This window comes from Acinonyx jubatus, chromosome B4 (genome assembly GCF_027475565.1).
Source record: "Acinonyx jubatus isolate Ajub_Pintada_27869175 chromosome B4, VMU_Ajub_asm_v1.0, whole genome shotgun sequence".
NCBI lineage: Eukaryota > Metazoa > Chordata > Mammalia > Carnivora > Felidae > Acinonyx > Acinonyx jubatus.
The window spans coordinates 63,264,739-63,287,818 of record NC_069387.1 but is presented as its reverse complement, the minus strand read 5'-3'; the positions used below and the strand labels follow the sequence as shown (position 1 = coordinate 63,287,818).

General features: G+C 37.2%; 1 protein-coding gene across 4 annotated transcripts in view; it reads right to left on the bottom strand.

Moving 5' to 3' along the window:
- The window catches only part of BICD1 (BICD cargo adaptor 1), a 247,444-nt gene that overhangs the window by 29,550 nt on the left and 194,814 nt on the right, over positions 1 to 23,080 (bottom strand). For 3 of the 4 annotated variants that reach the window (XM_027035867.2, XM_027035869.2, XM_027035871.2), the window contains exons 5-7: positions 14,923 to 16,017; positions 10,137 to 10,288; positions 7,322 to 7,529 (exon numbers count right to left, since the gene is read on the bottom strand). In XM_027035867.2, the coding sequence (XP_026891668.1) occupies positions 7,322 to 7,529; positions 10,137 to 10,288; positions 14,923 to 16,017 (1,455 nt within the window). Of the gene's footprint in view, positions 1 to 6,048; positions 6,243 to 7,211; positions 7,530 to 10,136; positions 10,289 to 14,922; positions 16,018 to 23,080 lie in introns of all 4 variants that reach the window. The other variant, XM_027035866.2, reaches the window with a different exon arrangement.

The window sequence follows — 23,080 nt, the reverse complement described above, 5'->3', positions numbered from 1 at the left end:
CCAGGCGCCCCAAGGTTACAAGTTTCAACAGAATGCTGTTCACTCTGGCTATTTCAAGAATTAAATCCTGTTGGGGGCGGGAAGCATACTGATATGGGGAAAGGGAACCCACAAAAATGGAGAGGCCTCTAAGGGAAAAAATAAGCTTTAGGAAACAAACAAAAAAAACCACCACTGAGGCTGTTTGTTAGTTCAGGAAGTCAGTTCAAATAGCATTCACTGAGCTCCTTCTACCTACAAAATGTGGGAGGATGAAGGAGACAGGCTGTTAAAGTAGGCTGTGGGTACACAGGACATACCAGCTGTCGGGTATGGTTGGACTTCTCTACATTCAGACACATGTCAACATTCACACTGCTCCAGTTTTGACTTCCAGTCTCTACCACCTCTCATCTGCAAATTTCAGACACTGTATCTGCTTCTTTCCCTTAGGTGTTGGCACATCCAATCCATTCTCCACCTTTTATCAGGGCAATCGTATATGATGAAAACCTGTTCTTATTCTTAAAACAGTCATCTCTGCCAATGGAATAAAGTCCACTCTCACTAACCTGGCCGTCTGTTTTCAGGTCCTTGCTTGTCTTTCCAGTGTCATTTCCCATCACTCCTCAGTCCTGCTGCAATTTCTAGTTCCCAACCTCGTGGCCTTTGTATTGGTCGACCTCCTTTCCTAGGAGGCTCTGCTCATTACCCACACCTGCATCCCTATCATCTGCCCATCAACATCTAGCCACCTTTCACGACCAGGGCTTGCATTTCTTTTGGGAGAATGTTCCTAAACACCCAAAACCCTCTGTTTATTCTGGGAAAACCTATTAATACCGTTACTTATTTGCCTACCTACCTCCCCTACAGACTATGAGTTTCTTGAAGCACAGGGATGGTGTTTCACTTACATAACATATTATGTCAAGAGCCAAGAAAAGTGCCTGACACATAATGGTAGCTCAATACATTTTGTTACATTCTGATGAATGAGTGAGTGAGCAAATGAGTTAAGAAATATGGTTTTGATACATGCTTAAGAGCATAAACTGCAATATAAAAGACAGACAAATAAATGTTTGAATGCAGTGAAATTTTCACTAATGAACACGTTCGTGTCTATTGTTGACTATACATCTGAAAGGGTGATTGCATATCTAAGGTTAACACATTTCTGTGAGCTGCTTTAAACACGGGTAAAATCTAAAACATCATACAAAATGTTCAGATTTCACAAGAATACCATTCTCTCACACGAGTTCAGTAATGGTTTCAGAGAGAGGGCGAGAAAGAGAGAAGTGTGGAGGGACAGAGGGAAGTGAAATGATATGGGAAAGCAAAACATCCAAAAGAGAAAGCTCCTAAACGGAAAATGCAGCACGAAGAGCAAACTGCTTAGGCTGTTACTTCAAGAAGAGAGTTCCAACTTGCTTTTGTAAGTTTGAAATTTCTTGTTTATCCTGTTGCAATACTGTGATTTATAAGAAAGATTTATTTGATCTTTGTCCATAGTTCCAGGTTCACAGCTCTCAAAAAACAAAAACAAAAACAAAAACAAAAAACAAAAAACAAAAAAACAAAAAACCCTTGGAATTTCCTAAGTGTTGGGAGTGACAATGGTGTCCCCAGTTATGTTAATAAAGTGACTTTTGGACTCTGCCTAAGGATGGAGGCTGGTTACCAGGAAAATCAAGAGAACTCGCCACGTGATTGGAGGCTTGGAACTTTCAGTCCTACCAGGCCCAACCTCAGGGCAGGGGAGGGGGCTGGAGGCTGAATCAATCACCAATGGCCAATGATTTAATCAACCGTGCCTGTGTAATGATGCCTCCAAAAAACCCCAAAAGGACTGAACTGGTGAATGCCTGAGGAGATTTGGGGACAGCAGTGTGCTCTGGGAGAAAACATGGAACTCCCAGTTCCTTTGCCATACCTTGCTCTATGCCTCTCTTCCATCTGGCTGTTCCTGATTTAGATCCTTTTACAATAAATTGGTAATCTAGTAAGTAACATATTTCTCCGAGTTCTGTGAGCTGCTCTAGCAAATTAATGAACCTGAGGAGGGGGTCATGGGAACTCTGATTCATAGCCAGTTGGTCAGAAATATAGGTAACAACTTAATTTATGATTGGTATCTGAAGCCAAAGTGGGAGTCATTGGAACCCCTAATCTACAGCCAGTTAGTTAGAAGCACAAGTAATAATCTGGCCTTTCAACTGGTGTCTGGAAGCAGGGAGCAGCAGTTTTGTGGGACCGTGGAATGCAGTGTTATTTCTGGATACACAGTGTCAGAATTCAGTTGAATCGTAGCACACCCTGATGGTGTCTGAGAATTGCTGGTTGGTGTGGGGAAGCCTCCACACAGACACAGATACACACATTGCAGCTGGGTTCAGGAACCTAATTTACCTGCGCAAATCATGCAGTCAAGTCTTTACTCAAATAGCAACTCTTACCTATACGTTACACGGATTTCTTTCACATATTCTGGTAGACTGATTGTAAGTATTGATGAAATAGTAAGATGTTGTTATTGTTATTATTATTATATAAATAATATACAACCATTTATATTATAAATAATATAAAACAACTAATGATTTTATAAAGATGCGCCACCTGCTGCCTGATTGTAAACTCGTTGATGACAACAGAGTCCCTTTGGATTCAAATTCATCAAGGATAGTAGCCATATGTGTGAGGACACTACATTTTGTATGCCATGATAAGGACAAAGTCATCAACAAGAAAGTCAACAAGCTAAGGACAGAAACTCTGGAATTTCAGGGGATGAGGCAGCAGAAACAGCTGAAATCAGAAGCAAAGGCCAAAATTTCCTCCAAAAGGTTATATTAATGTTGAAAATTAATTAGTACAAAACAATCTATTAATTTTGAAAATCAGTGCCCCATCCTAGAGTTGATTCTCCAGAAACTGAGAAATTGTAGCTTGAAGAAGATGGGTTTTCTCCTGACCATCTCAAAGAAATAAAATCTATTTGAAAATATACCTTATATATGGTAAATAATATTTTATGTTTTGTGTTTTAAATTTTTAAATGAGATTCATATCTGTCATAATTCCTCAACAAAAGGCTTCAAAACAAATTAAACTCTTTGTATGTCTACTGAAATGATTTGATTAATTTAATTACTTCAATGGTCCTCAATAGAAAACCCACTTATTAGAATAATAATAATCACCTACAATAACCTATTAAAAACATATTTCAGAAAACTTATCAAAAAACATTCTAATAAGTTAACAGGGAATTGTCCTTTTAAAATGAACATATATTGTTACTAGCTGGTAAATTTTATAATTATCAGTAACTTACAGTAAACTCACGAATAAAAAAGACTAATAAAATCTATTATTTCCCATGGGTCCAAAATACTTCTTACAGAGAACATTGGACTGGATATATATGGTATATTTTCCCTTTCTCAGCTTATTGAACATATTTTATATAGTAAAACCATTATAAATAATACTTAATATGTCTTACCCAATGCAGTTCAGCCTAGGAAAAATAATATATAGTGTCAATAACCCTAATATATTTTTTGAAGCTACAATTTGGTATAGGTAATTAGTCACTTTTTATAGTAATTGATTTAACCAAAACTTTTTAAAAAATGTTGCTGGGTTGCTCTAAAAATTGATTAAGAACTAATCTGGTTGGGCCCGTGGTATAAAACTGAAAATTCCTTAGGCTATGATAACAGCTTTACTCCCTTCCCTCTTCCATTATTTTAACTTCAAATAAATGGTTAAAAATGTAAGGTTTATCGATATATAGTAAGTTGTGATTAAAATGATTTTCTGGCCTAGTGATGATTCTGAATGCCACATTATTTACATCTCTAATCTTGTATAAAATAATAATTTCTAAGACCAATGGCATTTTCTGGTTATTTGAAACTCAAGCGTTTGAGAAAACATAATGCTACTCTTGTTCATGTAGGCTCACTAGCCTTAGAGTTGCAAGATGGGTACAGTGTGCAAAAAGAACTAGAAACATTCAGAATGTGTGGAAAAGGGAAAAGTATTTTGTGCGACTCTTAGCACACTGATCTATCCTCTTTGACAGCAACATCAAAACGGAGCAAAAAACATAAAGATGTTCATCATTGTAACCCAGTGGTCTCACTTGAGAAAAACACAAAACCGATGAGAAGTTGAATGCATGAGGGTATTTCTAGTAGCACTGCAGAAAATAACAAAGAATGAAAAAACACCCCAGCAGTTAACAGGAGAAGTAGAGATTAAAGGAATAAAATCTGAAATAAAATTTATGATACAACCTTTAAAAATAAAAATAGTCGAGGTAGTAGCATAGAAAAGTTTACAATGTAATGTTAATGGTTTCGACAATGTAATGACAATGATGTAAATACACATTAATGTGAATAAGGATCAAATGATCATACACAAAATGAAAACAGTTATTGTTAATATTTATTAATTTTTAATCTTACTGATAGGTCACTTTTTAATTCAAATACAATAGGGTTCCTAATTAATCATAGGATTTCTTTCCTAAGTTCCAATAGATAGTGCTACTAAATCCACTTGGAACACTAAAACAACTTGACGTGTTTTATTCAAGTTAGATGTCCTGATGAATCACAATCGTTTTGGTGATTTACAGATACTTCAAGGTACCTTCCAAAGGGGTCTGAAATATTAGGAAATGAGCTATGAAGGTAAGAACACCTGGCAGAGTTGTAGGTTTTTGTTTGTTGTTTTTGTTTTGTTTTGTTTTGTTTTTTGGCATACATTTGGGCTGTTATGCTCTCCCAACTCGTTATCATCACCCATTTGCTCAAACATTCTTAGAATGTTGATTATGTGCTATAAATTTCCACACCACACCTTTTCATCCCAATCAGTAGGCTGATTCATGAATCATATGAGGATATTATTACAGATCCAAAGGCAGAGGTTTCCAAAAAGGAATTAAGGTAAACATCAAGTAAATGAGGTAGGTGAGACAACTAAAGTGAATTAAAAAAAAAAAAATTCTGTGGCAAACTCAAAGGCTATAGTAGGGTCCAGAAGGTAACAAAAATGGGTGCAGCAGGCTGGGTATCAGTACTCGGGAGTAAGGGGGCTGTGGAAAAGCCAGTACGAGGCTCTGACAGGTTACTGACACGCATGGACACTGACCTCGGGCTGTCAGATATTCAGAATCTTTCAAGGGAGGCCAGAAATATAGATGCTCGTGTTGACAACTAACTTGAATTAGTTTTAGTTTTTCATTCCCTGTGACAACTAACCATTATGATGCCTTTGGGCTTATTTTGTTTCATGGACTTCCTGTATGACACCTTTGACCTATAATTAGCATGCAGGGATTTCTCAGAGGGCTGAACTTTATTTGCCAGAAGTCACATAGGAAGCTCTTCATAGGAAAAATTTTTTATAAAGAAAAAGAAAAATGCAAAACAGTGAAGCTAAAAATAAAATGTGAGCATATTGGTAAGCATAAATCAATAAGGGCTTGCAAACTACAAGAATATTACATTAAGATGTAAATGTTCCAGAGGAGCAAAACCTTAGCGGATTTTACTTCTATTTTCTCTATAGTGATTGAAGAGACATTCTGAGTCAATACAAAAGGAGATTAGCCCCAAAGGCTTTTTATAAAGATAGCTCCCTTGACTGAAACTACCTTAAAAAATATCAGAACAAAATGACAAAATTTGATCAAGATGGAATCGCTATGAGCTACCACGCTGCAGATAGGACCCGGGGGGTGTGCCCTGCATTACGCCTGTTGCTAGGTTCCCTTGACCTATCCCATTCCTTCCAACTCTCATTTTCCATCATTGGCTGTTAAAAGGAAGTCCTTGGAGACTCCTAAGGAATGCTCGTCTGGCCGAGTCAAGGAGGAAACGGGACGCTAGGCATAAAGGCATTTTTATGTTAGCTGCAGGAATTTACCTGTGGTCCAAGTTGGACTCCGTGGATGGGTGGACATGAGTGGTTGGGAGGAAGGGGGAGTGGTCTACTCAGCTAATCATCTGCATCACATGCACCCAAGGAAAAAATGTTTACCTGGTGGAGCCACGGTTAACCTTTTTTCCTTGCTGAGCCGGTGCCCTTGGATGAATTCATTCATGGAAGGGGGGCCCTTCAGAAGAAATGATTCTGTGGAGGTGGGATCAGGGGGAACTCTTAATAAATTCTGTAGGTAGGTAGCCCCTGAAGTCCTGGGACGGCTCTGATCACAAAGGGAAGGTGAAAATTGTCTTGCAGGAGATCCAAGAAAATACATATAGGAAACAAAAAAGTTTTACTTTAATTACCTTTCAAAGCCTCACCAGTGACAACATTATTTACATTGGCATTTAATTTTTTTAAAACATGTAAGTCAAGATTTTTGCTTTTTGCTTAGTTTCCATACCAGGATACAACCCTATTTGGAAACTGTACTGGATACTGGAAAAGAAATTTATTATCGTTAGTCAGTTTGAACCGCAAATAGAAAATATTTATATTATTTGATACTTTACTGAAAATTCCTAAAATACAAATTTTACCATTAACTGAAAATACAGGGTAAGTAATTCAACATCCAGGACTCTGTAAAAAGGTCACCAAATCAAGCCACTAATAACCTTGCAAATGATTTCTTTGAGCAACATTCACATACGAAATGAAAAGGCACAACAACCTGCTTTTAAGGAAAAGACTATACACAATCAATTCCATTTACCTAAATATAGACATCTCCTTTGAGTCAGTTGTCAGATTTGGTAATGTGGACAAGCTTCCCTAAAAGAACATATTCATATCCTTGCCGCATTAAAGAGAAGCTGGTAACTAGCACTATTACCAGAGGTACAATGACTTTTAAATGTCACGTAAAACGCAGCTTCATTCTTAATATCCACCTTTTTTTGTCTATCAATTTTTAGGTTGGAGGTAAGGGAGAGGCAAATTTATGCATACAAAGAACAGCAAAAATGTTGACAGATACTCAAAAATTATATTATGGTTAATCAAGACATGGGGCACGGGGGACAGAAAGGAACAAATAAACACGATTATCAAAAGGATTTGATTTGGAAGGGCCAAGCAAGGCCCATTTATACACCCACTCCCAGTTTTTCTCTTCCTTCCCTTCCTCCATCCTCCACAATAAGAGCACATTAATTTTTGCAGTTAACTAAAAATCTGGCCTCTGCACCATACTATGAAGATCGCTGCATGCATACCTTTTCCTCTGAGTGCCACTGCTGACCCGAATGTTGGGTGTCTGTGGGCCCTGACTATGCAGGAGGTAAGTGTCTATGGTGGGCACGGTGACTGATGCCTCCCCACTTACTTTAGGGCTGCCGATCTTGCTCTTTCCAAGTTTGCCTTTGCTGCGTCGGGACTGCTCATGGTCAAACTCTAAGTCCTCCAGCCGCTGGGTCAGGGCGAGTTTTTGCTGGATAGCCATTCGTAACAAAGTGTTTAGAGTCTTCTTCTCATCCTCTGCGGCTGCTAACTGTCTCTGCATCTCATCCAACTGTGTGACATACTCATCACATCTAGAACCCAAACAAAAAAGTGGTCAGGAGAAAATCTTGGGGACACTAAATGTGGAACTTGAGTTGAGAATTTCACTGGAATTTAGATATAGAACACTGGTCTTCCCTGAGCAGAATGGAGGTAACCTATTACAGTGGAAAACTGGAGAAGGTTCAAGAACTGATGGTTCTTCCATACCATGGAGTGCATATGGGGACACTCTTAATGGATGACATCTTAAACCCCAGTGACAGAGTTATTATGGAGGCTGCTCCATGGTGGCAGAAGAGTGAACTGTAACATTTCAGGTAATGTTCACATCATCTTAGATGTGTTACAATAGCTTCTTCTACTGTGTAACATGATCTTCTTCAGAGGAATGTGACAGGTTTATCATAGACTAGGCTTGTAGCATGCAAAGGAATAATAGTGTTTATAAAGAAAACATTTCCTCCTTTATCTGTATTTATAGGTTTTACTTTGAGTCCCCATTGCAGCTGCACTGTTTTCAATATGGCAGATTTGCCTGAATTAGAAACCTGAATATTTTCAAAGATTTCTTAACCAGAAGATAAAGCCATAGATGTCAAAGAAAATCAAGATTTGCATAGGGTTTGATACAGATATAGCAGGCTGTCGGGGACATCTTTCTTCGGCTTTGATACTTGTGCTGTAGCCAAAAGATAAGCTCAGTGATCTTTTTTCCCCAACAAAAGTAAAATCTAAGCACATAAACATTTGGAAGGGAGGCTTGATCACACAATTTTCAGTTTTTTTTTCTGAGTTTACTTACCCACTAACATAATAACAACAAATACTCTTCATGCACCAGCTGAGAGTTAATGACTTGATGGAGATATCCAAAATGTGCCGTGCAAACTTTGAAATTAAGATAAGCCTTGCAGCATTTTAAAGAAAAAACAGACTCTAGGTGAAAGAACTTGAAATGCAGGTGGGTCCCATATTTGTTAAACTTAAATGTCAAGAAGCATAGTAGGGATACCAAAAGAAATATTGCGTCTTAGTAAAATACGAGGTGGGTTTAACATCCTGGATTTATTTTAATTGGTCAGATAACAATATTTTTAAAAATACTATGGAGCAAGGCAGTTACTATACCTAAAAAAAAACAAAACAAAACAAAACAAAAAAACAAATTTCTGGTTATTTAAGCCAGATTAAGACTATAAATGTCCCATTAAAAATATTTTGATTTCTGTTTAAAAGAGGAAATATATATATTTTAATTCTACATGTAATGCTGACTGATTTCTTTCATCAAAGAGGGGAGCACTGTGTACCATCCCCATTCTCTATCCTGCCCCCCACGGTGGCCAGAGGTGTCTAAATATATCCACTCTATTCCTCAAACTCTCCCAGGATCAGACCCAGAGGTCAGCTCATTCAGGTCTTCTGCATCTCTGTGGTTCACCAAGCACTCAGCCGTCTAACGGCCATCACCAAGAGAGTCAATCACAAAGTATGAGCTTGAAACTTTTCTCTCCTCATATGCAAGAAAGCCGGGCAGATTCCAGGGCTCCTATAAATCCCAGGATTTGTTTAGTTTTGTTTTGTTTTTTACATTTATATCAGCTACATATAAGTTATCTACTAAATCTGCAAATAAACCCATAGTTATGCTTTATGAATTTTGTACCACGTGTGTATTATATAAGATACATGACTGCTTTTGTTGTGGCACCGAATTGTGACAGTAAAAAGGGGATGGCGACACTATTGAAAATCTCAAGATTTTGAAACCTTTGAATCCATTCATGCTTAATCACTTCAAGTTTAAACACAAAGCACTTCATAATGAAACTGGTGGGGAGAGGTAGTCACTAACATTTGTCTAGTTAATTAGCATGGCAATGTGAAAAACTTGGTGATAAATACAACTACATTTTAGAAATTATAATTTAAGAGTGCCTGGATGGGTCAGTTGGTTGAGCGTCTGACTCTTGATTTCAGCTCAGGTCATGATCTCACAGTTCATGAGATGAAGACCCACGTTGAGCTCTGTGCTGACAGTGTGGTGCCTGCTTAAGATTGTCTCATTCTCTCTCTCTCTCTCTCTCTCTGTCTCTCTGTCTCTCTCTCTTTCCCTGCCCCACTTCCCCATTCATGCTCTCTCTCACAAAAAAAAATTATAATTTAATTCATAGTGTATTAAAGTCCAAATAATTAGCTGATATAATGAGTACTTATATTCATCATGAACATGTCTTTCTCATGCAATACCTACTAATGATAAGCACTTTTATGTCACAGAAATAAATTTCAGTGGTGATAATACAATATTTAGCAATTTTAAGAAAAACAATTCCTCCCCATTATCGGAAGCTTTTGGGGGGGGGTCATAATTCTTTTTGGCACATAAGCTCTAGGAAAAAATATCTATTAATTTAAAAATACTTCTATGTAAACGAATTGCTTGATCCAGTGTGTCCAGTAGAGCGCTCTGGAAAACAGTACACAACATTTTGCCTTAGGTCAGAGTGGAATCTCAAGTATTTTCTTCACCCCTCACCCTCTTAGATGGCACACCAAGAGGTGTGCATGTGAATGTGAATTTTAAAGTCTTTCTCCCAAGCACCCCACCTCATCTTGGAAGAAAAAACTGTTACCTTGTTGCAAACATTGCTCTCAGGGATGAGAAAGTTGCTGCATCTTCTTTCAAAGCCTTCAGTTCGTTTCTAAGCTTCGTCATAGTTTCAGTCACCATTGCTTTCTCATTTTCATATTTGTTCTTGAGATTAGCTAGAGCCACCTCAGCTGTCTGAAGCAGAAAAATCACAACGCTTAGGATTTTCGTATCAGGAAAACCTATCATACAGATTTTTCCATGTTGGGTCTAGGACTTTCTTTCATAAATGGAAAGTGAAATTGGTTTGGTTAATTTTATATAAACATATATATGTACTTGGACGGACATAAGGCAGTTTTTCTTTAAAATCCATAACATGGTTAAATCGCCCTGGAAGCCAGCTGTGAACCAGAGTATCAGAAGCTAAGGAAATGATCGTAGTTCAGAAAATATTTTAATGCAGATTCCTGAGTCTGCAATTTTTCAGACAGAAAGGGAGCTAAAATTAAACTTTATCCAAGACGGATTTTATCAAGGAGAAGGCAGTAAAGAAGCACAGCTTCCAAATGAAATACAACAGAATGCGGGGCGCCTGGGTGGCTCTGTCAGTAAAATGTCCGGCTTCAGCTCAGGTCATGATCTCACGGATCGTGAGTTCGAGCCCCATGTTGGGCTCTGTGCTGACATCTTGGAGCCTGGAGGCTGCTTCAGATTCTGTGTCTCCCTCTCTCTCTGTTCCTCCCCCACTTGTGCTCTTTCAAAAATAAATAAATGTTAAAAAAAAGTAAAAAAGAAAAAGAAATATAACAGAATGCAAATATTCTTGCCCCTGTGCTCTAGGGGCCTAAAACATAGAATAAAAGACACAGGCCATTGCAATTTATAGTATGAGTACACAATAAACTATAAATCCATATCACGTGTGTAAGGAAAAGAATTCACAAGGAACCGATTACTTCCTGCCTTTGCATACAACTTCAAAACAATAAATTATAGTCTAATTTAATTCTTCACAATTTCCATAAAAAGGAGAAATTCCAAAATGTTTGAATGAATTAAAATATCCCTTTGAACTTAGAATTTGGGCATTTCTGAATCTTTTGGAATTAACAGCGTTTCAAACTGAAAACTAGCTTGACACACCGTAAGAAGAAAGAAAAATGTTAACTGAATCAATGCATGAAATCAATGTGTATTCAGGGACTGCCTGTTTAATGCACAGCACATGGTATATATATATTGAAGCCAAACAGAAAACATACCATTTAAAAAATTTTTTTAATGTTTTATTTATTTTTGAGGCAGAAAGTGACAGAGCATGAGCAAGGGAGAGGCAGAGAGATAGAGGAAGACAGAATCTGAAGCAGGCTCCAGACTCTGAGCTGTCAGCACAGAGCCCCATGTGGGGCTTGAACTCACAAACCGCGAGATCATGACCTGAGCCAAAGTCGGATGCTTAACCGAGTGAGACACCCAGGCACCCCGAAAACATACCATTTTAAACAAACTGTTAACCGCAGCTTTTCAGAGTGTGTAAAAATACTCAATACTAATGAAAAAATCCACTACTAATGAAGAAAAATCCATTGCTAATGGGATGTTCCTGGTTTTTAACATTTCCTTTTGTGCTTAAAATGGACAGCTTGAACTTTCTTATGCAAAGTGCCAATTTCTATCGAGATACCTGGATTCTTTTTATAATTAAAACAATGTTAGGATAGAGTAACTTGTTAATGTCTTGATTCCAAAGTAGCTTCTTATAGGTTTTAATTGAATTTAAATTCAGATTAAAATGAGAATTTACTGATAAAATATTTTAGCATATTCTGTAGCTATAACTCAATGGAATCTTCAGAAATACTATCGATTCAGAAAATTATCCAGAATGCAGAAATTGATCTGGGGAGAAAAATGGCAGTTTAATTTTTTTTTTAATTTATACATATATTCATATAGAACCATTAAGCTTAAGTTGTGAAAATGTAGGTGTAACAAATTGTTAAGCATATGAAGCCAAATGGTCAGTTATCCAAGGGGAGGAGAGAAGGGAATAACAGAAGAGCAAGATCTGAAATAGAAGCACAAACTCATTTATTATTTGTGAGAAATGCCCCCAAAGACTCAGTTCTGTTTGTAGACTTGTTGGTCCAGACTGCACAAAACTTTTTCAGAAGTTAGAAACTCTAAGTATCTTCAGCCCATGAGTAGATTTGCTGATGTCTGCATTTGCTACATTCTCCATGCTCCCTAACTTAACTTTGTAAATAAAAAATCTTGCTTCCAGCCACAGACATCTTCACAACCATTCCCTGAATATATCATTCTATTCTTTGACTTTCTACCTACTATTCTTTCTGCTTGGAATTGTTTCTTCCTCTCCTGGAAAACAACTCCTTATCCTTTAACAACAAACTCAAGTAAAACTGCTTCCATGAAGTCTTTTTTTTTTTCCTAACTCCTTTAGGAAACATCAATTGCTTCCTCGGCAATGTTTCCATAACTTCTATTACAGCATGTATAATATCAAACTGTAATGATCTGTTTCTTTCCCAACATTCTCACCAGTTTGTGAGTCCTATTCTTGAAGGGCAGGGACCATGTATCAGTCTTCTTTGAATGTTTAGCATCTAGCACAGTTTAGTACACAGATGCTATTTCATAAACATTTGCATATTTCAGCAGAAGACACTGTGCATACAGAAAAACCTGAAGTCTGTGAAAAAATTCATAGAGAATGCAGAATGTCTATTTTTAAAACAAGAAGATTCCCCCTTTTCCCTTTATGACAGAATTCTTACCTTAGTCTTAATAGTGAACATTCCACAATGTCTAAACATAATGGATGTCATCTGCAGACATCTGAAGTTATTTATGGCACATAAGCATCATAGCGATAGGGCCAACATCATTAAAATGTAAACTAAATGCATGGCTAGAAATGTGTTTTCATTTTATTTACTGAGACCATAAGGTTTGTGACGCTAGTGTAATGCAAATGGTACCACAAACCACTGAGAAAATAAAAATTCAGCCAGGAATGCTTTGTATTCTTGTATTGCACTGAATTCCTATGATACTGTTTATACCTCTCAATGACATGTCCTACTCTGCAAACAGTTAACAGGCATGTGTTGAACTCCTACTAGATTACTTGGTCACTTAATTGGCATCATTATCTACCACCTGCCTTGAACTATGTAATCAATGAATGCTCATTCACAAATTAGTCTTTCATGGCTTATCAACCATGCCTATCTATACTTCTGCATCATTTAAGCGTCTTGTCACTTATAGATCTAGATTTCTAGGTTGTTCATATTCAACCTTCAGGAAGAAGTCAGAGATGGTATTTGAGTGTCTTGAGCAAGAATGCCCAGGATATTAGGTCCTTGATAAAGGTTGTCTAAGCCTTATCTAATGTGGTTTTTAGTGATATGGTATTGGTTTTTTATGACTACTCTAAATAACTGGGTCTTTGGATTTTAGTAGTTTATGGTAGCAAATTATTTTTTTTTAAGTTCTTACTTATTTTTGAGAGAGAGATAGAGCAGGGGAAAGGCAGACAGAGAGGGACAGAGAGAGAATCCCAAGCAGGCTCTGCACTGATAGGGGCTCGAACTCAGAAACCATGAGATCATGACCTGAGCCAAAACCATGAGTCGGACACTTAACCAACTGAGCCACCCAGGCGCCCCACAAATTCTTTCATTCTGACCTCAAATTGGAGTCAGATCTCTCGCAAATTCTTTACTCATCCTAATCTCTTCTATTTCCTTGAAGTGATGGCACAAAAGAAGGTCCTAATTTGTCCTTAGATTTATATAAAACATGTTTACAGTGCAAAGAAATTACTGCTTGTGGGACAGACCTCCCAATTATATCAGGGGATTTATGGGAACTAAAGACAAAGACGCTAGAAAACTGTACTGTGGATGACACAATATTGGTGTGGCTTCCCTCATATGAGGGTAAAAGGAGAAGGAGCATTGCATCTGAAATTAACCCTCACCCCCCAACACCAGCACTGCCTACATTTGCAAGAAGGCATTTGATGCTTTCCCTTTATCAACACCCTTTATCAGCACCCTTCTCAAATGTATCTTTTAAGGTTTATGTTCCAGAGAAACTAAACAGAGGTTAAAAATATTTTCCCATCTATATTTCACAGCATTCTCACCCAGGTAAAGCTCAAGGGTGGAAAACAAATTCAGTCACAGAGAAGATCTAGGAATTAGTCAGGTAGGGTCATGTTGTAGCATTCCTGCTTATTCCAGAAGGACAAGATCTATGCTTAGGAAAAACTTTCCACAGCTTAAGCTAGGTGATGAATTAACATCGCAACTGAACCTAAATTTCAGATACGTGGTCACTGGCAGAGCTCGTAGACATTCTATATCTCTCTCTAAAGGGCTCCCCTCTGCTTGCTCTGGGGCTTGCCAGAGTGTCTCCCTGGTATATGCTGCCATGCCAGCCCATTCAACCCCCCTCCATCTCCTGTTTCCACACTCAGTGACTGCTGGACTCCAGCTAAGTACTGCCTGAATTGCCTTTCTACATCTGCAACTAGATCTTCCTCTTGGATCCTGCTTTAACTTCCTCACCTCGACCTCCCCTAGAGGGGCATAGCTACTCTCCTGTATCATCTACTCACTCACTGAAAAATAATTATTACATTCTGATCTGGCACTGAGACATAGTTTGATTTATTACTCTGCTGACCAGGAATCTGAACTCTCACCCTGATGATAACGGACACTAAAACCATTAAAGAATTAACTAGTTAAGAAAGTGTTGGCTAGCGTGTGTTGTCAGTAGAATGACATCACCTGTTTGTTGGCTTTCAGTACTGCTCTCAGTGTGGCAATCTGCTCCCGTTTGGTGCTCAGCAGGGACTTGAGCTTGAGGATCTCTTCCATTAAGGCTTCCTTGTCTTTATCAATCATGGGGGCCAGCTCCCGTGCTGCTGCTCTTTGACGAGACAGTTGCAAGGACCGGTCCACAGCTTTCTGCAGATGTTTGATTTGGTCCCGGATTATGGCATTAAGGTTGTAGATATTCATTGGCTCTTTGCGGATGTCACTTGTATCCAATACTGGAGATGATGGTGGGGCAGTAATAACAGGAGAGATTGTGGGGGTCTTGGTTGGACTTGGTTCTTTGCTGGCCTCTGTGTTTTCTTTTGAAACTGGTTCAGATGAGGTCCTTGTTTCTACTGGGGATGACACACCCCGCCTGGCTAATCGTGGAGACAAAAGTCCCCTGGGATCATCAGGCCCTTTCAGGCTGCCACTACGAGTGACTCTGCTTTGCCTATAGTAGTCCAGCATGACCCTGTTGGGGGTTTCGTTATTACACAGACATACATGGTGGTAAAGCTGGGCTAGCTCCTCACTAAATGTCACCAGCTCATCCTGGGCTGTATTAAGGGTATTGTGATTTTCGTTGGCTATGCTGGTCATCTTTTGCAACTCCTTCTCCATGTGGGCCATCTTCTCTCCACTCTCCTTGGTGGTCTTTTCAAGACTTGTAACCTGCTCATCATACATTTGGATCTTACTCTCATACTTGGCTTTCTCATCAGTATAGTTTTCTACAGATTTATTATATTTCTCCTTTAAGGCCTTAATTTCAGCTTTCAAATCAATCACCTCAGTTACTGCCACCCTATACTTGCATTCAAGGATCTCTAAGCCATTGATGTCCACCTCATAGTCATGGGCCTCCTCCGCTGAGTCCCGGCCCTTCTCCCCATCCAGCTCAGCCTTGAGTTCTTTGCTGCTCTGTAGGCCTCTCATGGCATTAACGTGTTCTGTTAGCCGGTGCACCCGTTCGTGCTGCTCTGTCAGCGCCCCCTTCGTGTGTTCCAGCTGCGTCTGTGACTCCTGAAGATTGGCCAGAAGAATGGCCTTTTCCCGCTCTACCTGTGATGGCAAAAAAAAAAGTGTCTGAATGATTTCAGTGCAATGCCAATGACGCACTTGATCCATTCACAGTCAGGCATGTATACATTTAAAATAACTGTAGCAGAGCCAATGTCCCCATTATTGCAAATTAAATTGGAGTGTGTTTTCTTATTTCAGCAGTTCTGGTAAGTCAATCAGTCTAAAAGTACATCATTTTAAAAGAATTATGCTATGCATATTTACTCATCCAAATTCTCATGCATTATACACATACACTCATGAAACCTGAATGTTATCCAAACAATCTTATTTTTATCTTAACATCTTGCAGAAAACACAACATGACTTCAAGAGATGGTACTTAACACTGTCTTCATTTTCAGAGCCTTGGAGAATATATGCTCCTTAGTTCATGTGGGATAAGTGACTGTCTCAAGGTGCCTATGAATCATCCTTTCCTTCTGAGAGCTCAACCAAAAATCAGATTTAACACCTAAGGCTTTAACTTACTAAATAATGCTGGGAACACTAACCATCCCCTTAAAATAAAAAATAAGCATTTGATCTCCAAAACAGACATGCTCAAAATTTGATAGATTTTAATATAAAAACATAGAGTTTTAGGGCTAAAAGAACAATTTATAAACCATTTCAATTCCTTCAGTCCAAACAGGAATTTTAAAAATTAGCAATATATTTGATTAACATGACAGTTTTGTTATTACATAGGTAGTATTATTGTATATTAAAAAAATTCTAATCTCAATGTAAAATACTGTCTCATTAAACATAAGTTTATAAAAAGGCACCCAAGTGGCTCAATTGGTTAAGCATCCAACTTGTGCTCAGGTCATGATCTCACAGTTTGTGAGTTCAAGCCCCATGTTGGGCTTTGTGCTGACAGCTTGGGGCCTGGAGCCTGCTTCAGATTCTGTGTCTCCCTCTCTTTCTGCCCCTCCCCCACTCGTGCACTGTCTCTTTGTCTCCCTCTGTCTCAAAAATAAATAAACGTTAATTTTTTTAAAAAAAGCCTAAGTTTATAAGAAATTATAATAGGAGAATTTTTTAAGTTTATTTATTTGTTTTGAGAGGGGTGGAGTGGCAGAGAACGAGGGAGAGAGAATCTGAAGCAGGCTCCATACTGTCAGCACAGCACAATGTGGGGTTCGAACTCCAAAAACCTGAGCTGAGACCAAGAGGCAGATGCTTAGCCAACTGAGCCACCCAAGCACCCCTATAATAGGAGAATTTTAAAAAGCATTTCCTGGGGGTGTCTCAGTGGCTCAGTCAATTAAGCATCTAACCCTTGCTTTCAGCTCAGGTCATGATCTCATGGTTTGTGGGTTCAAGCCGTACATCAGGCTCTGTGCTGAGCATGGAGCCTGATTTGGATTCTCTCTCTCCCTCTGTCTCTGCCCCTCCCCCTGCTCTCTTTCTCTCTCAAAACAAATAAATATTAAAAGTATATAGGGCACCTGGGTGGCTCAGTCGGTTGAGCATCTGACTTCAGCTCAGGTCATGATCTCATGGTTTGTGAGTTCGAGTCCCATGTTGGGCTCTGTGCTGACAGCTCAGAACCTGGAGCCTGCTTCAGATTCTGTGTCTCCCTCTCTCTCTCTATCCCCCCCCTCACGCATCATGTCTCTCTGTCTCTCAAACATGAATAAACACTAAAAAATTAAAAAACAAAAAGTATATATATATTTAAATACATATTTGTGTTAAATATATATATTTAAAAGAACATTTTCTTCCCTCAATTCAGGTAATCATTATGAATTAAAAGTTTTTACGTGATTATGACATAAATGTGTTTTTAATAAGCAAATATTGATATTGTTAATATTTGATATTATACTAATATATAACATAATAGAATACATAATATAATATATTCTATAAATACAGTATCAATATATTGATATTACTAATATATTGATATTATTATTTAAATATTTAAATATTATTTAAAGATAACAGCTTGATGTTGAATGTTTTTATAACTAAAGTAATTTATCAATTTGAACTTTAAAATTTTCCTGAATCATACATTATATCCCTCCAAACTTCTAAATTCCTAGGGGTTAAATAAAATTATTATTATAATAACATGATAATATCAATTATTAAACTATAATTAATATTATATCAGCATATTATTTTAGAAGATCCATAGCTATCTATAAATTTGTAATACAGTAGAGTAATATTTTTATGATTCTTTGTGATACTTGATATCCTTCATATTATTATCATATATAGAGAGTCTTCACTTAATGTTCTAATATGTATTAATTTCAGTGACCATCGTTAGTTAAAACACCTGTCCCCCAAAACACAGTTTGAATTTTGATGACTGATACATTAACTGTGAACAATGTGTAAGGTATAAACTTTGCTGCTTCAATATACAAAATCATTACATAATAACATCATGACCAGTGAACAATTACATTACTTCTTCCAAAGTCTTTCAGTGGTTGGTCACTGCATATCTGTTATTCAGTTCATTCACAGACAGCAAAGTGTAGTTGTGTTGTCTCACCATCTTCCAGTGATAAACCCACATGATGTTTCACAAAAATAGTCCAAAGAGGGCATTGGGAAAGAAAGAAAGGAAGAAAGAAAGAAAGAAAGAAAGAGGAGAAAGGAAAGAGAAGAAAGGAAAAGAAAAGAAGGGAGGGAGAGAGATGGAAAGAAAGAAAAGAAAGGAAGAAAGGGAGGGAGGGAAAGTGAAAAAACAAAAAGAAAAGGAAGGAGGGAATGAACAAGCAGCAGAGAAACAAAGAGAGACACATTGGAAGTGAAATCTGAATTAAACATAAATGGAGTTACAGGAGAAACGGTTGAATTTGCGAATATTGACCCTGATGCCATTTCAAAGAATTTAGATATGCAGCCAAGGCAATTTGGTGATGGAGAGGTATCGATATAAATCAAAAGAATAGTTGTTACAAAAAGGATTAAAAGGTTCTAGAGAAAATGACATGGGTACACTAAAGGCACTCTCAGAGATATTTTCAGACACTGAAAGTACAAAGGATAGACTGTTGAAAGCTGATCCAAACTTATGAGTATGACAATTTAACAAGGCATAGAAAAGATTCTTGTTCCGATAATAAATTATGTGATGAGAGGGTGGCAAGATCAAACTATTCTTGATAAGTGTTTGGTGGGGAGGAGGCACAGTTCAAATTTCTGTTTCAAAAGCTTGGATATCTTTAATATTCTATAAAACATAAATTTAATTTCCCTAGTTTATTTTGGGGAGGGTTAAATTTTTATCTCAAAGATAAGTTTTTTACAAGGAAAACTTTAAATATATTTCTAATTTTTGGATTACAGTGTACTAAGTAGTTTTACTATTTTTTCAATTCTTTATATATTTATAACCAACAATAAGGGAGTTTTGAATGTTCTGATAAAAAAAATTTTTAAGGATCACAAAACAAAGAGCACCTGGCTGGCTCAGTTGGTAGAGCATGCGACTCTTGATCTTGGAGTCATGAGTTCAAGCCCCACATTGAGCATAGACCTTACTTCAAAACAAAAAAGAGAGAGAGAAAGAAAAAAGATCATAGTACAATTGAACTTTCTCCATTAATTGTGAGTTTGTTTTGCATGGTTTCAGTTTACACAATCATTTATGACCCATCAATATCATGCAAAACGAGGACTGCCTGTATAGTACACTCATAGCTTCTCGGCCTTTTGGCTAAGATCAAATGTATAGTACAGTCATGAAATTAGAATTAAAAATACAGTTATGTTATCTTATTAGAGCCTTCTAAGTCATAGCTTTGATTTTATGACATAGTGCTTGCCCATATCTGAAACACAATCCACAAGGTATATATTATGGCTATAGAAACCAAAATATTCCAAAATAATAGTATTACAGGTTAAAAAAAAAACCCAACTAGGCTGTAGTATCAGAGAATTCAACTCTAATCTTGGCACCAGCATTTACCTAACGCTATGGCTCTGGGCAAGTTTCTTAACTTACAAAAGGATGATTGAGTAAGACAGTGAATTTAATGCTCCAGGTATTCTAATGTTAGCCATTGTTAACATTTGGGTAACTGGTCATTCCCATGACCAAAATATTTCTACACAGCAAATGCCTTTGTTTCACAGATTTGTATCTGTATTTGCAAAAGTAACTATTTCATTTCAAAGTCAAGACATATTTCAATACAAATCCCCCTGGTTGGGTTTCATGAGATATAACAAATTGTATCACCATAGCCGAAGATGAATGGACTTATCCAGACTATTGGGCAATAATTTTAAATGAAAAAATGCAGGTAATTATGTAATGTACTTGATGAAAAGCCAAGTCAGTTGAATTTTTGATAAGGGAGACAGAAAATCTTCTAAATATTCTATTATTGATATTGTAGACAATATCAATGAAAATGTATTATTTTAGGAATGTTTTTTTCTCTTGAAAACTAAGTGTATTTACTCAGAAAAACCTAAACATCATTTGATTAGTATATATGATTACAACAGACAAAGCTGTTTCCAAAAAGCCTTTGAATAAAATAAAAATTGGACCAGAACAAAAGGCACTAAATATGTCTCAACCTTGTTTTTAGAGGAAAAAGTGTTATAATAAATGAGGTGATACCATTAGGAGAATTTCAATCTGTACTCTGCCAATTCTGATTTATAAATAACATTTTCTAAGCCTACAAGGTAAATCTGTCAGGTTCTTCATGATAGTCTCTCCAGAAAATATCAAATAGGACACTGTCTCTTTCATGTCTGTATTTTCCACATACAGTATTAATTATCACACTCAGTATATTTCTGGTGGAATCACTTGAACAGAGAATGATATCAAAATTTACACACATGCACACACACACACATACACACACACACATTTTTTTCCAGACAGTTATGGTTGGTTTGTTCCCCCTCCAATGATAACTAAATTGTGGATAATTTTATACAACTTCAGCATGATATTTTCGCTTAGCTATTGAGGTTTAGAGTACCTTAAATTATATTTGGATTTCAGAAGCAGTGCACAAACTAAGATGTGTAAAGCACTTCAAAGATTAAAATTACTATTCATTTTAAGGGTACTATTTTAATCTCTATTGGTGAAGAATTTATCTAAGGGAGACTTGCTCTGTTAGTTAGCATCTTCCATAGTGACTAAAATCTTCATCTTCTACAATCTTCATCTTCTATCTGGAACTGAGTATTTTATTTTTTATGGTAGGGCGGGTTGTTTTGCCAGAAAACTTGAATGCAGAATTTGTGAACTCTTTAATCCAGTTTTAGTATACAATATATGTTAACTATTATTATTGTTGTCATTATGTCCCATGAAAATTTTTTTAAGTAATCTCTACCACCAATGTGGGACTCAAACCCATGACCCTGAGATCAAGAGTTGCATCCTTTACTGACTGACGGAGCCATGTGTCCCTCCCACAGAAATTTTTTAATTTCACTGTATCTTTATCTTTTAAATGAACACATTTATATGTATTGAGTACTGATAGCTCTTTTGTGGAAGAACAAAAGAAAAGATAGTCAGAATTTGCACATTCAAAGGACTTTTATAGGAAAAGAAATCAAAGTTGCTTTATATGCCATTAATTTTCTTTCTTTCTTTCTTTCTTTCTTTTCTTCCTTCTTGACAGAGAGAGAGAGAGAGAGAACGTGTGGGCAGGGGAAGGGCAGAGAGGGGGACACAGAATCCAAAGCAGGCTCCAAGCTCCAAGCTGTCAGCACAGAGTCTAACACAAAGCTTGAACCCACAAACTGTGATATCAGGACCTGAGCCGAAGTTGGATGCTTAACAGACTGAGCCACCCAGGTACCCCTATATGCTATTCATTTTCATAAAGTCTTTATCCTGGTCAACTGACTTTCAATTTGAATGGATAGTGTGATTCTTGTAATGGTATACATAGGACTGACATACACAAATAGAAATCAGAAATAAATAATTTATTCTTCTCTGCTTGAAGTAAAACTATTCTGGCAATGCATATCTGTTCCCTGACAAACAAGAACTATGAAAAAGATCAATCTAGTGAAATATCAACTGGTGGAACAGAGTTGCCAAAGGACCGCAATTCCACTCCTAAGCATATACTGAAGAGAATTAAAGCATATGTGCACACAAAAACTTGTACATAAATGTTCATGCCATTATTCATAACAGTCAAAAAGTGGAAACAATTCAAATGTTCATCACTGGTAAATGGATAAATAGAATGCGGTATATCCAAATAATGGAATATTACTTGCCAAGAAAAGAGAATGAAATACTAATATATGTTGTAACATACATGAACCTCAAACATGTTATGCTAAATGGAAAAAGCCAGTCATAGGGCGCCTGGGTGCCTCAGTCTGTTGAGGGTTCAACTTCAGTTCAGGTCATGATCTCATGGTTTGTGAGTTTGAGCCCAGCATTGGGCTCTGCTGTCAGTATGGAGCCCACTTCGGATCCTCTGTCCCCCCCCTTCCTGTACCTCCCCTGCTCATGCTCTCTCTCTAAAATAAATAAACATTGAAAAAGAAAAAAGAAAAACTCAGTCATGAAAGGCCACCTGTTGTATGATTCCATGTACATCAAATGTCTAGAATAGACAAATCTATAAAGACAGAAAGTAGATTAGTGGTTGCTCAGGGCTGGAGTGGTTAATGAGTACGTGGTTTATTTTTGGTGTGATGAAAATACTCTAAAATTGACCGTGGTGATGGTTGCACAACTCTGTAAATACACTAAAAAACAATGAATTATACCCTTTAGCTGGGTGGATGTATTTTACGTGAATTATATCTCCAGAAAGTTTTTAAAAAATGACATAGACTCCCTTGCTGTTGTGATAATAGATGCCCTTTTATGTTTTGATATATGGCAGGAAAAGTAAGGCTTCTGAGCAATTCATTTGCTTATAAAGCTTATATTAAAGGTAATCTTTAATTATAAAGTCTGTAATCATTTAATGAGTTGTCAACTTTGTCCTAGGAAACTGTATATGTCACTTTAAGTTTTAAAAAACACAGAGCATCTTCTTATAATTAATTTCCCCCCATAAATATTCTG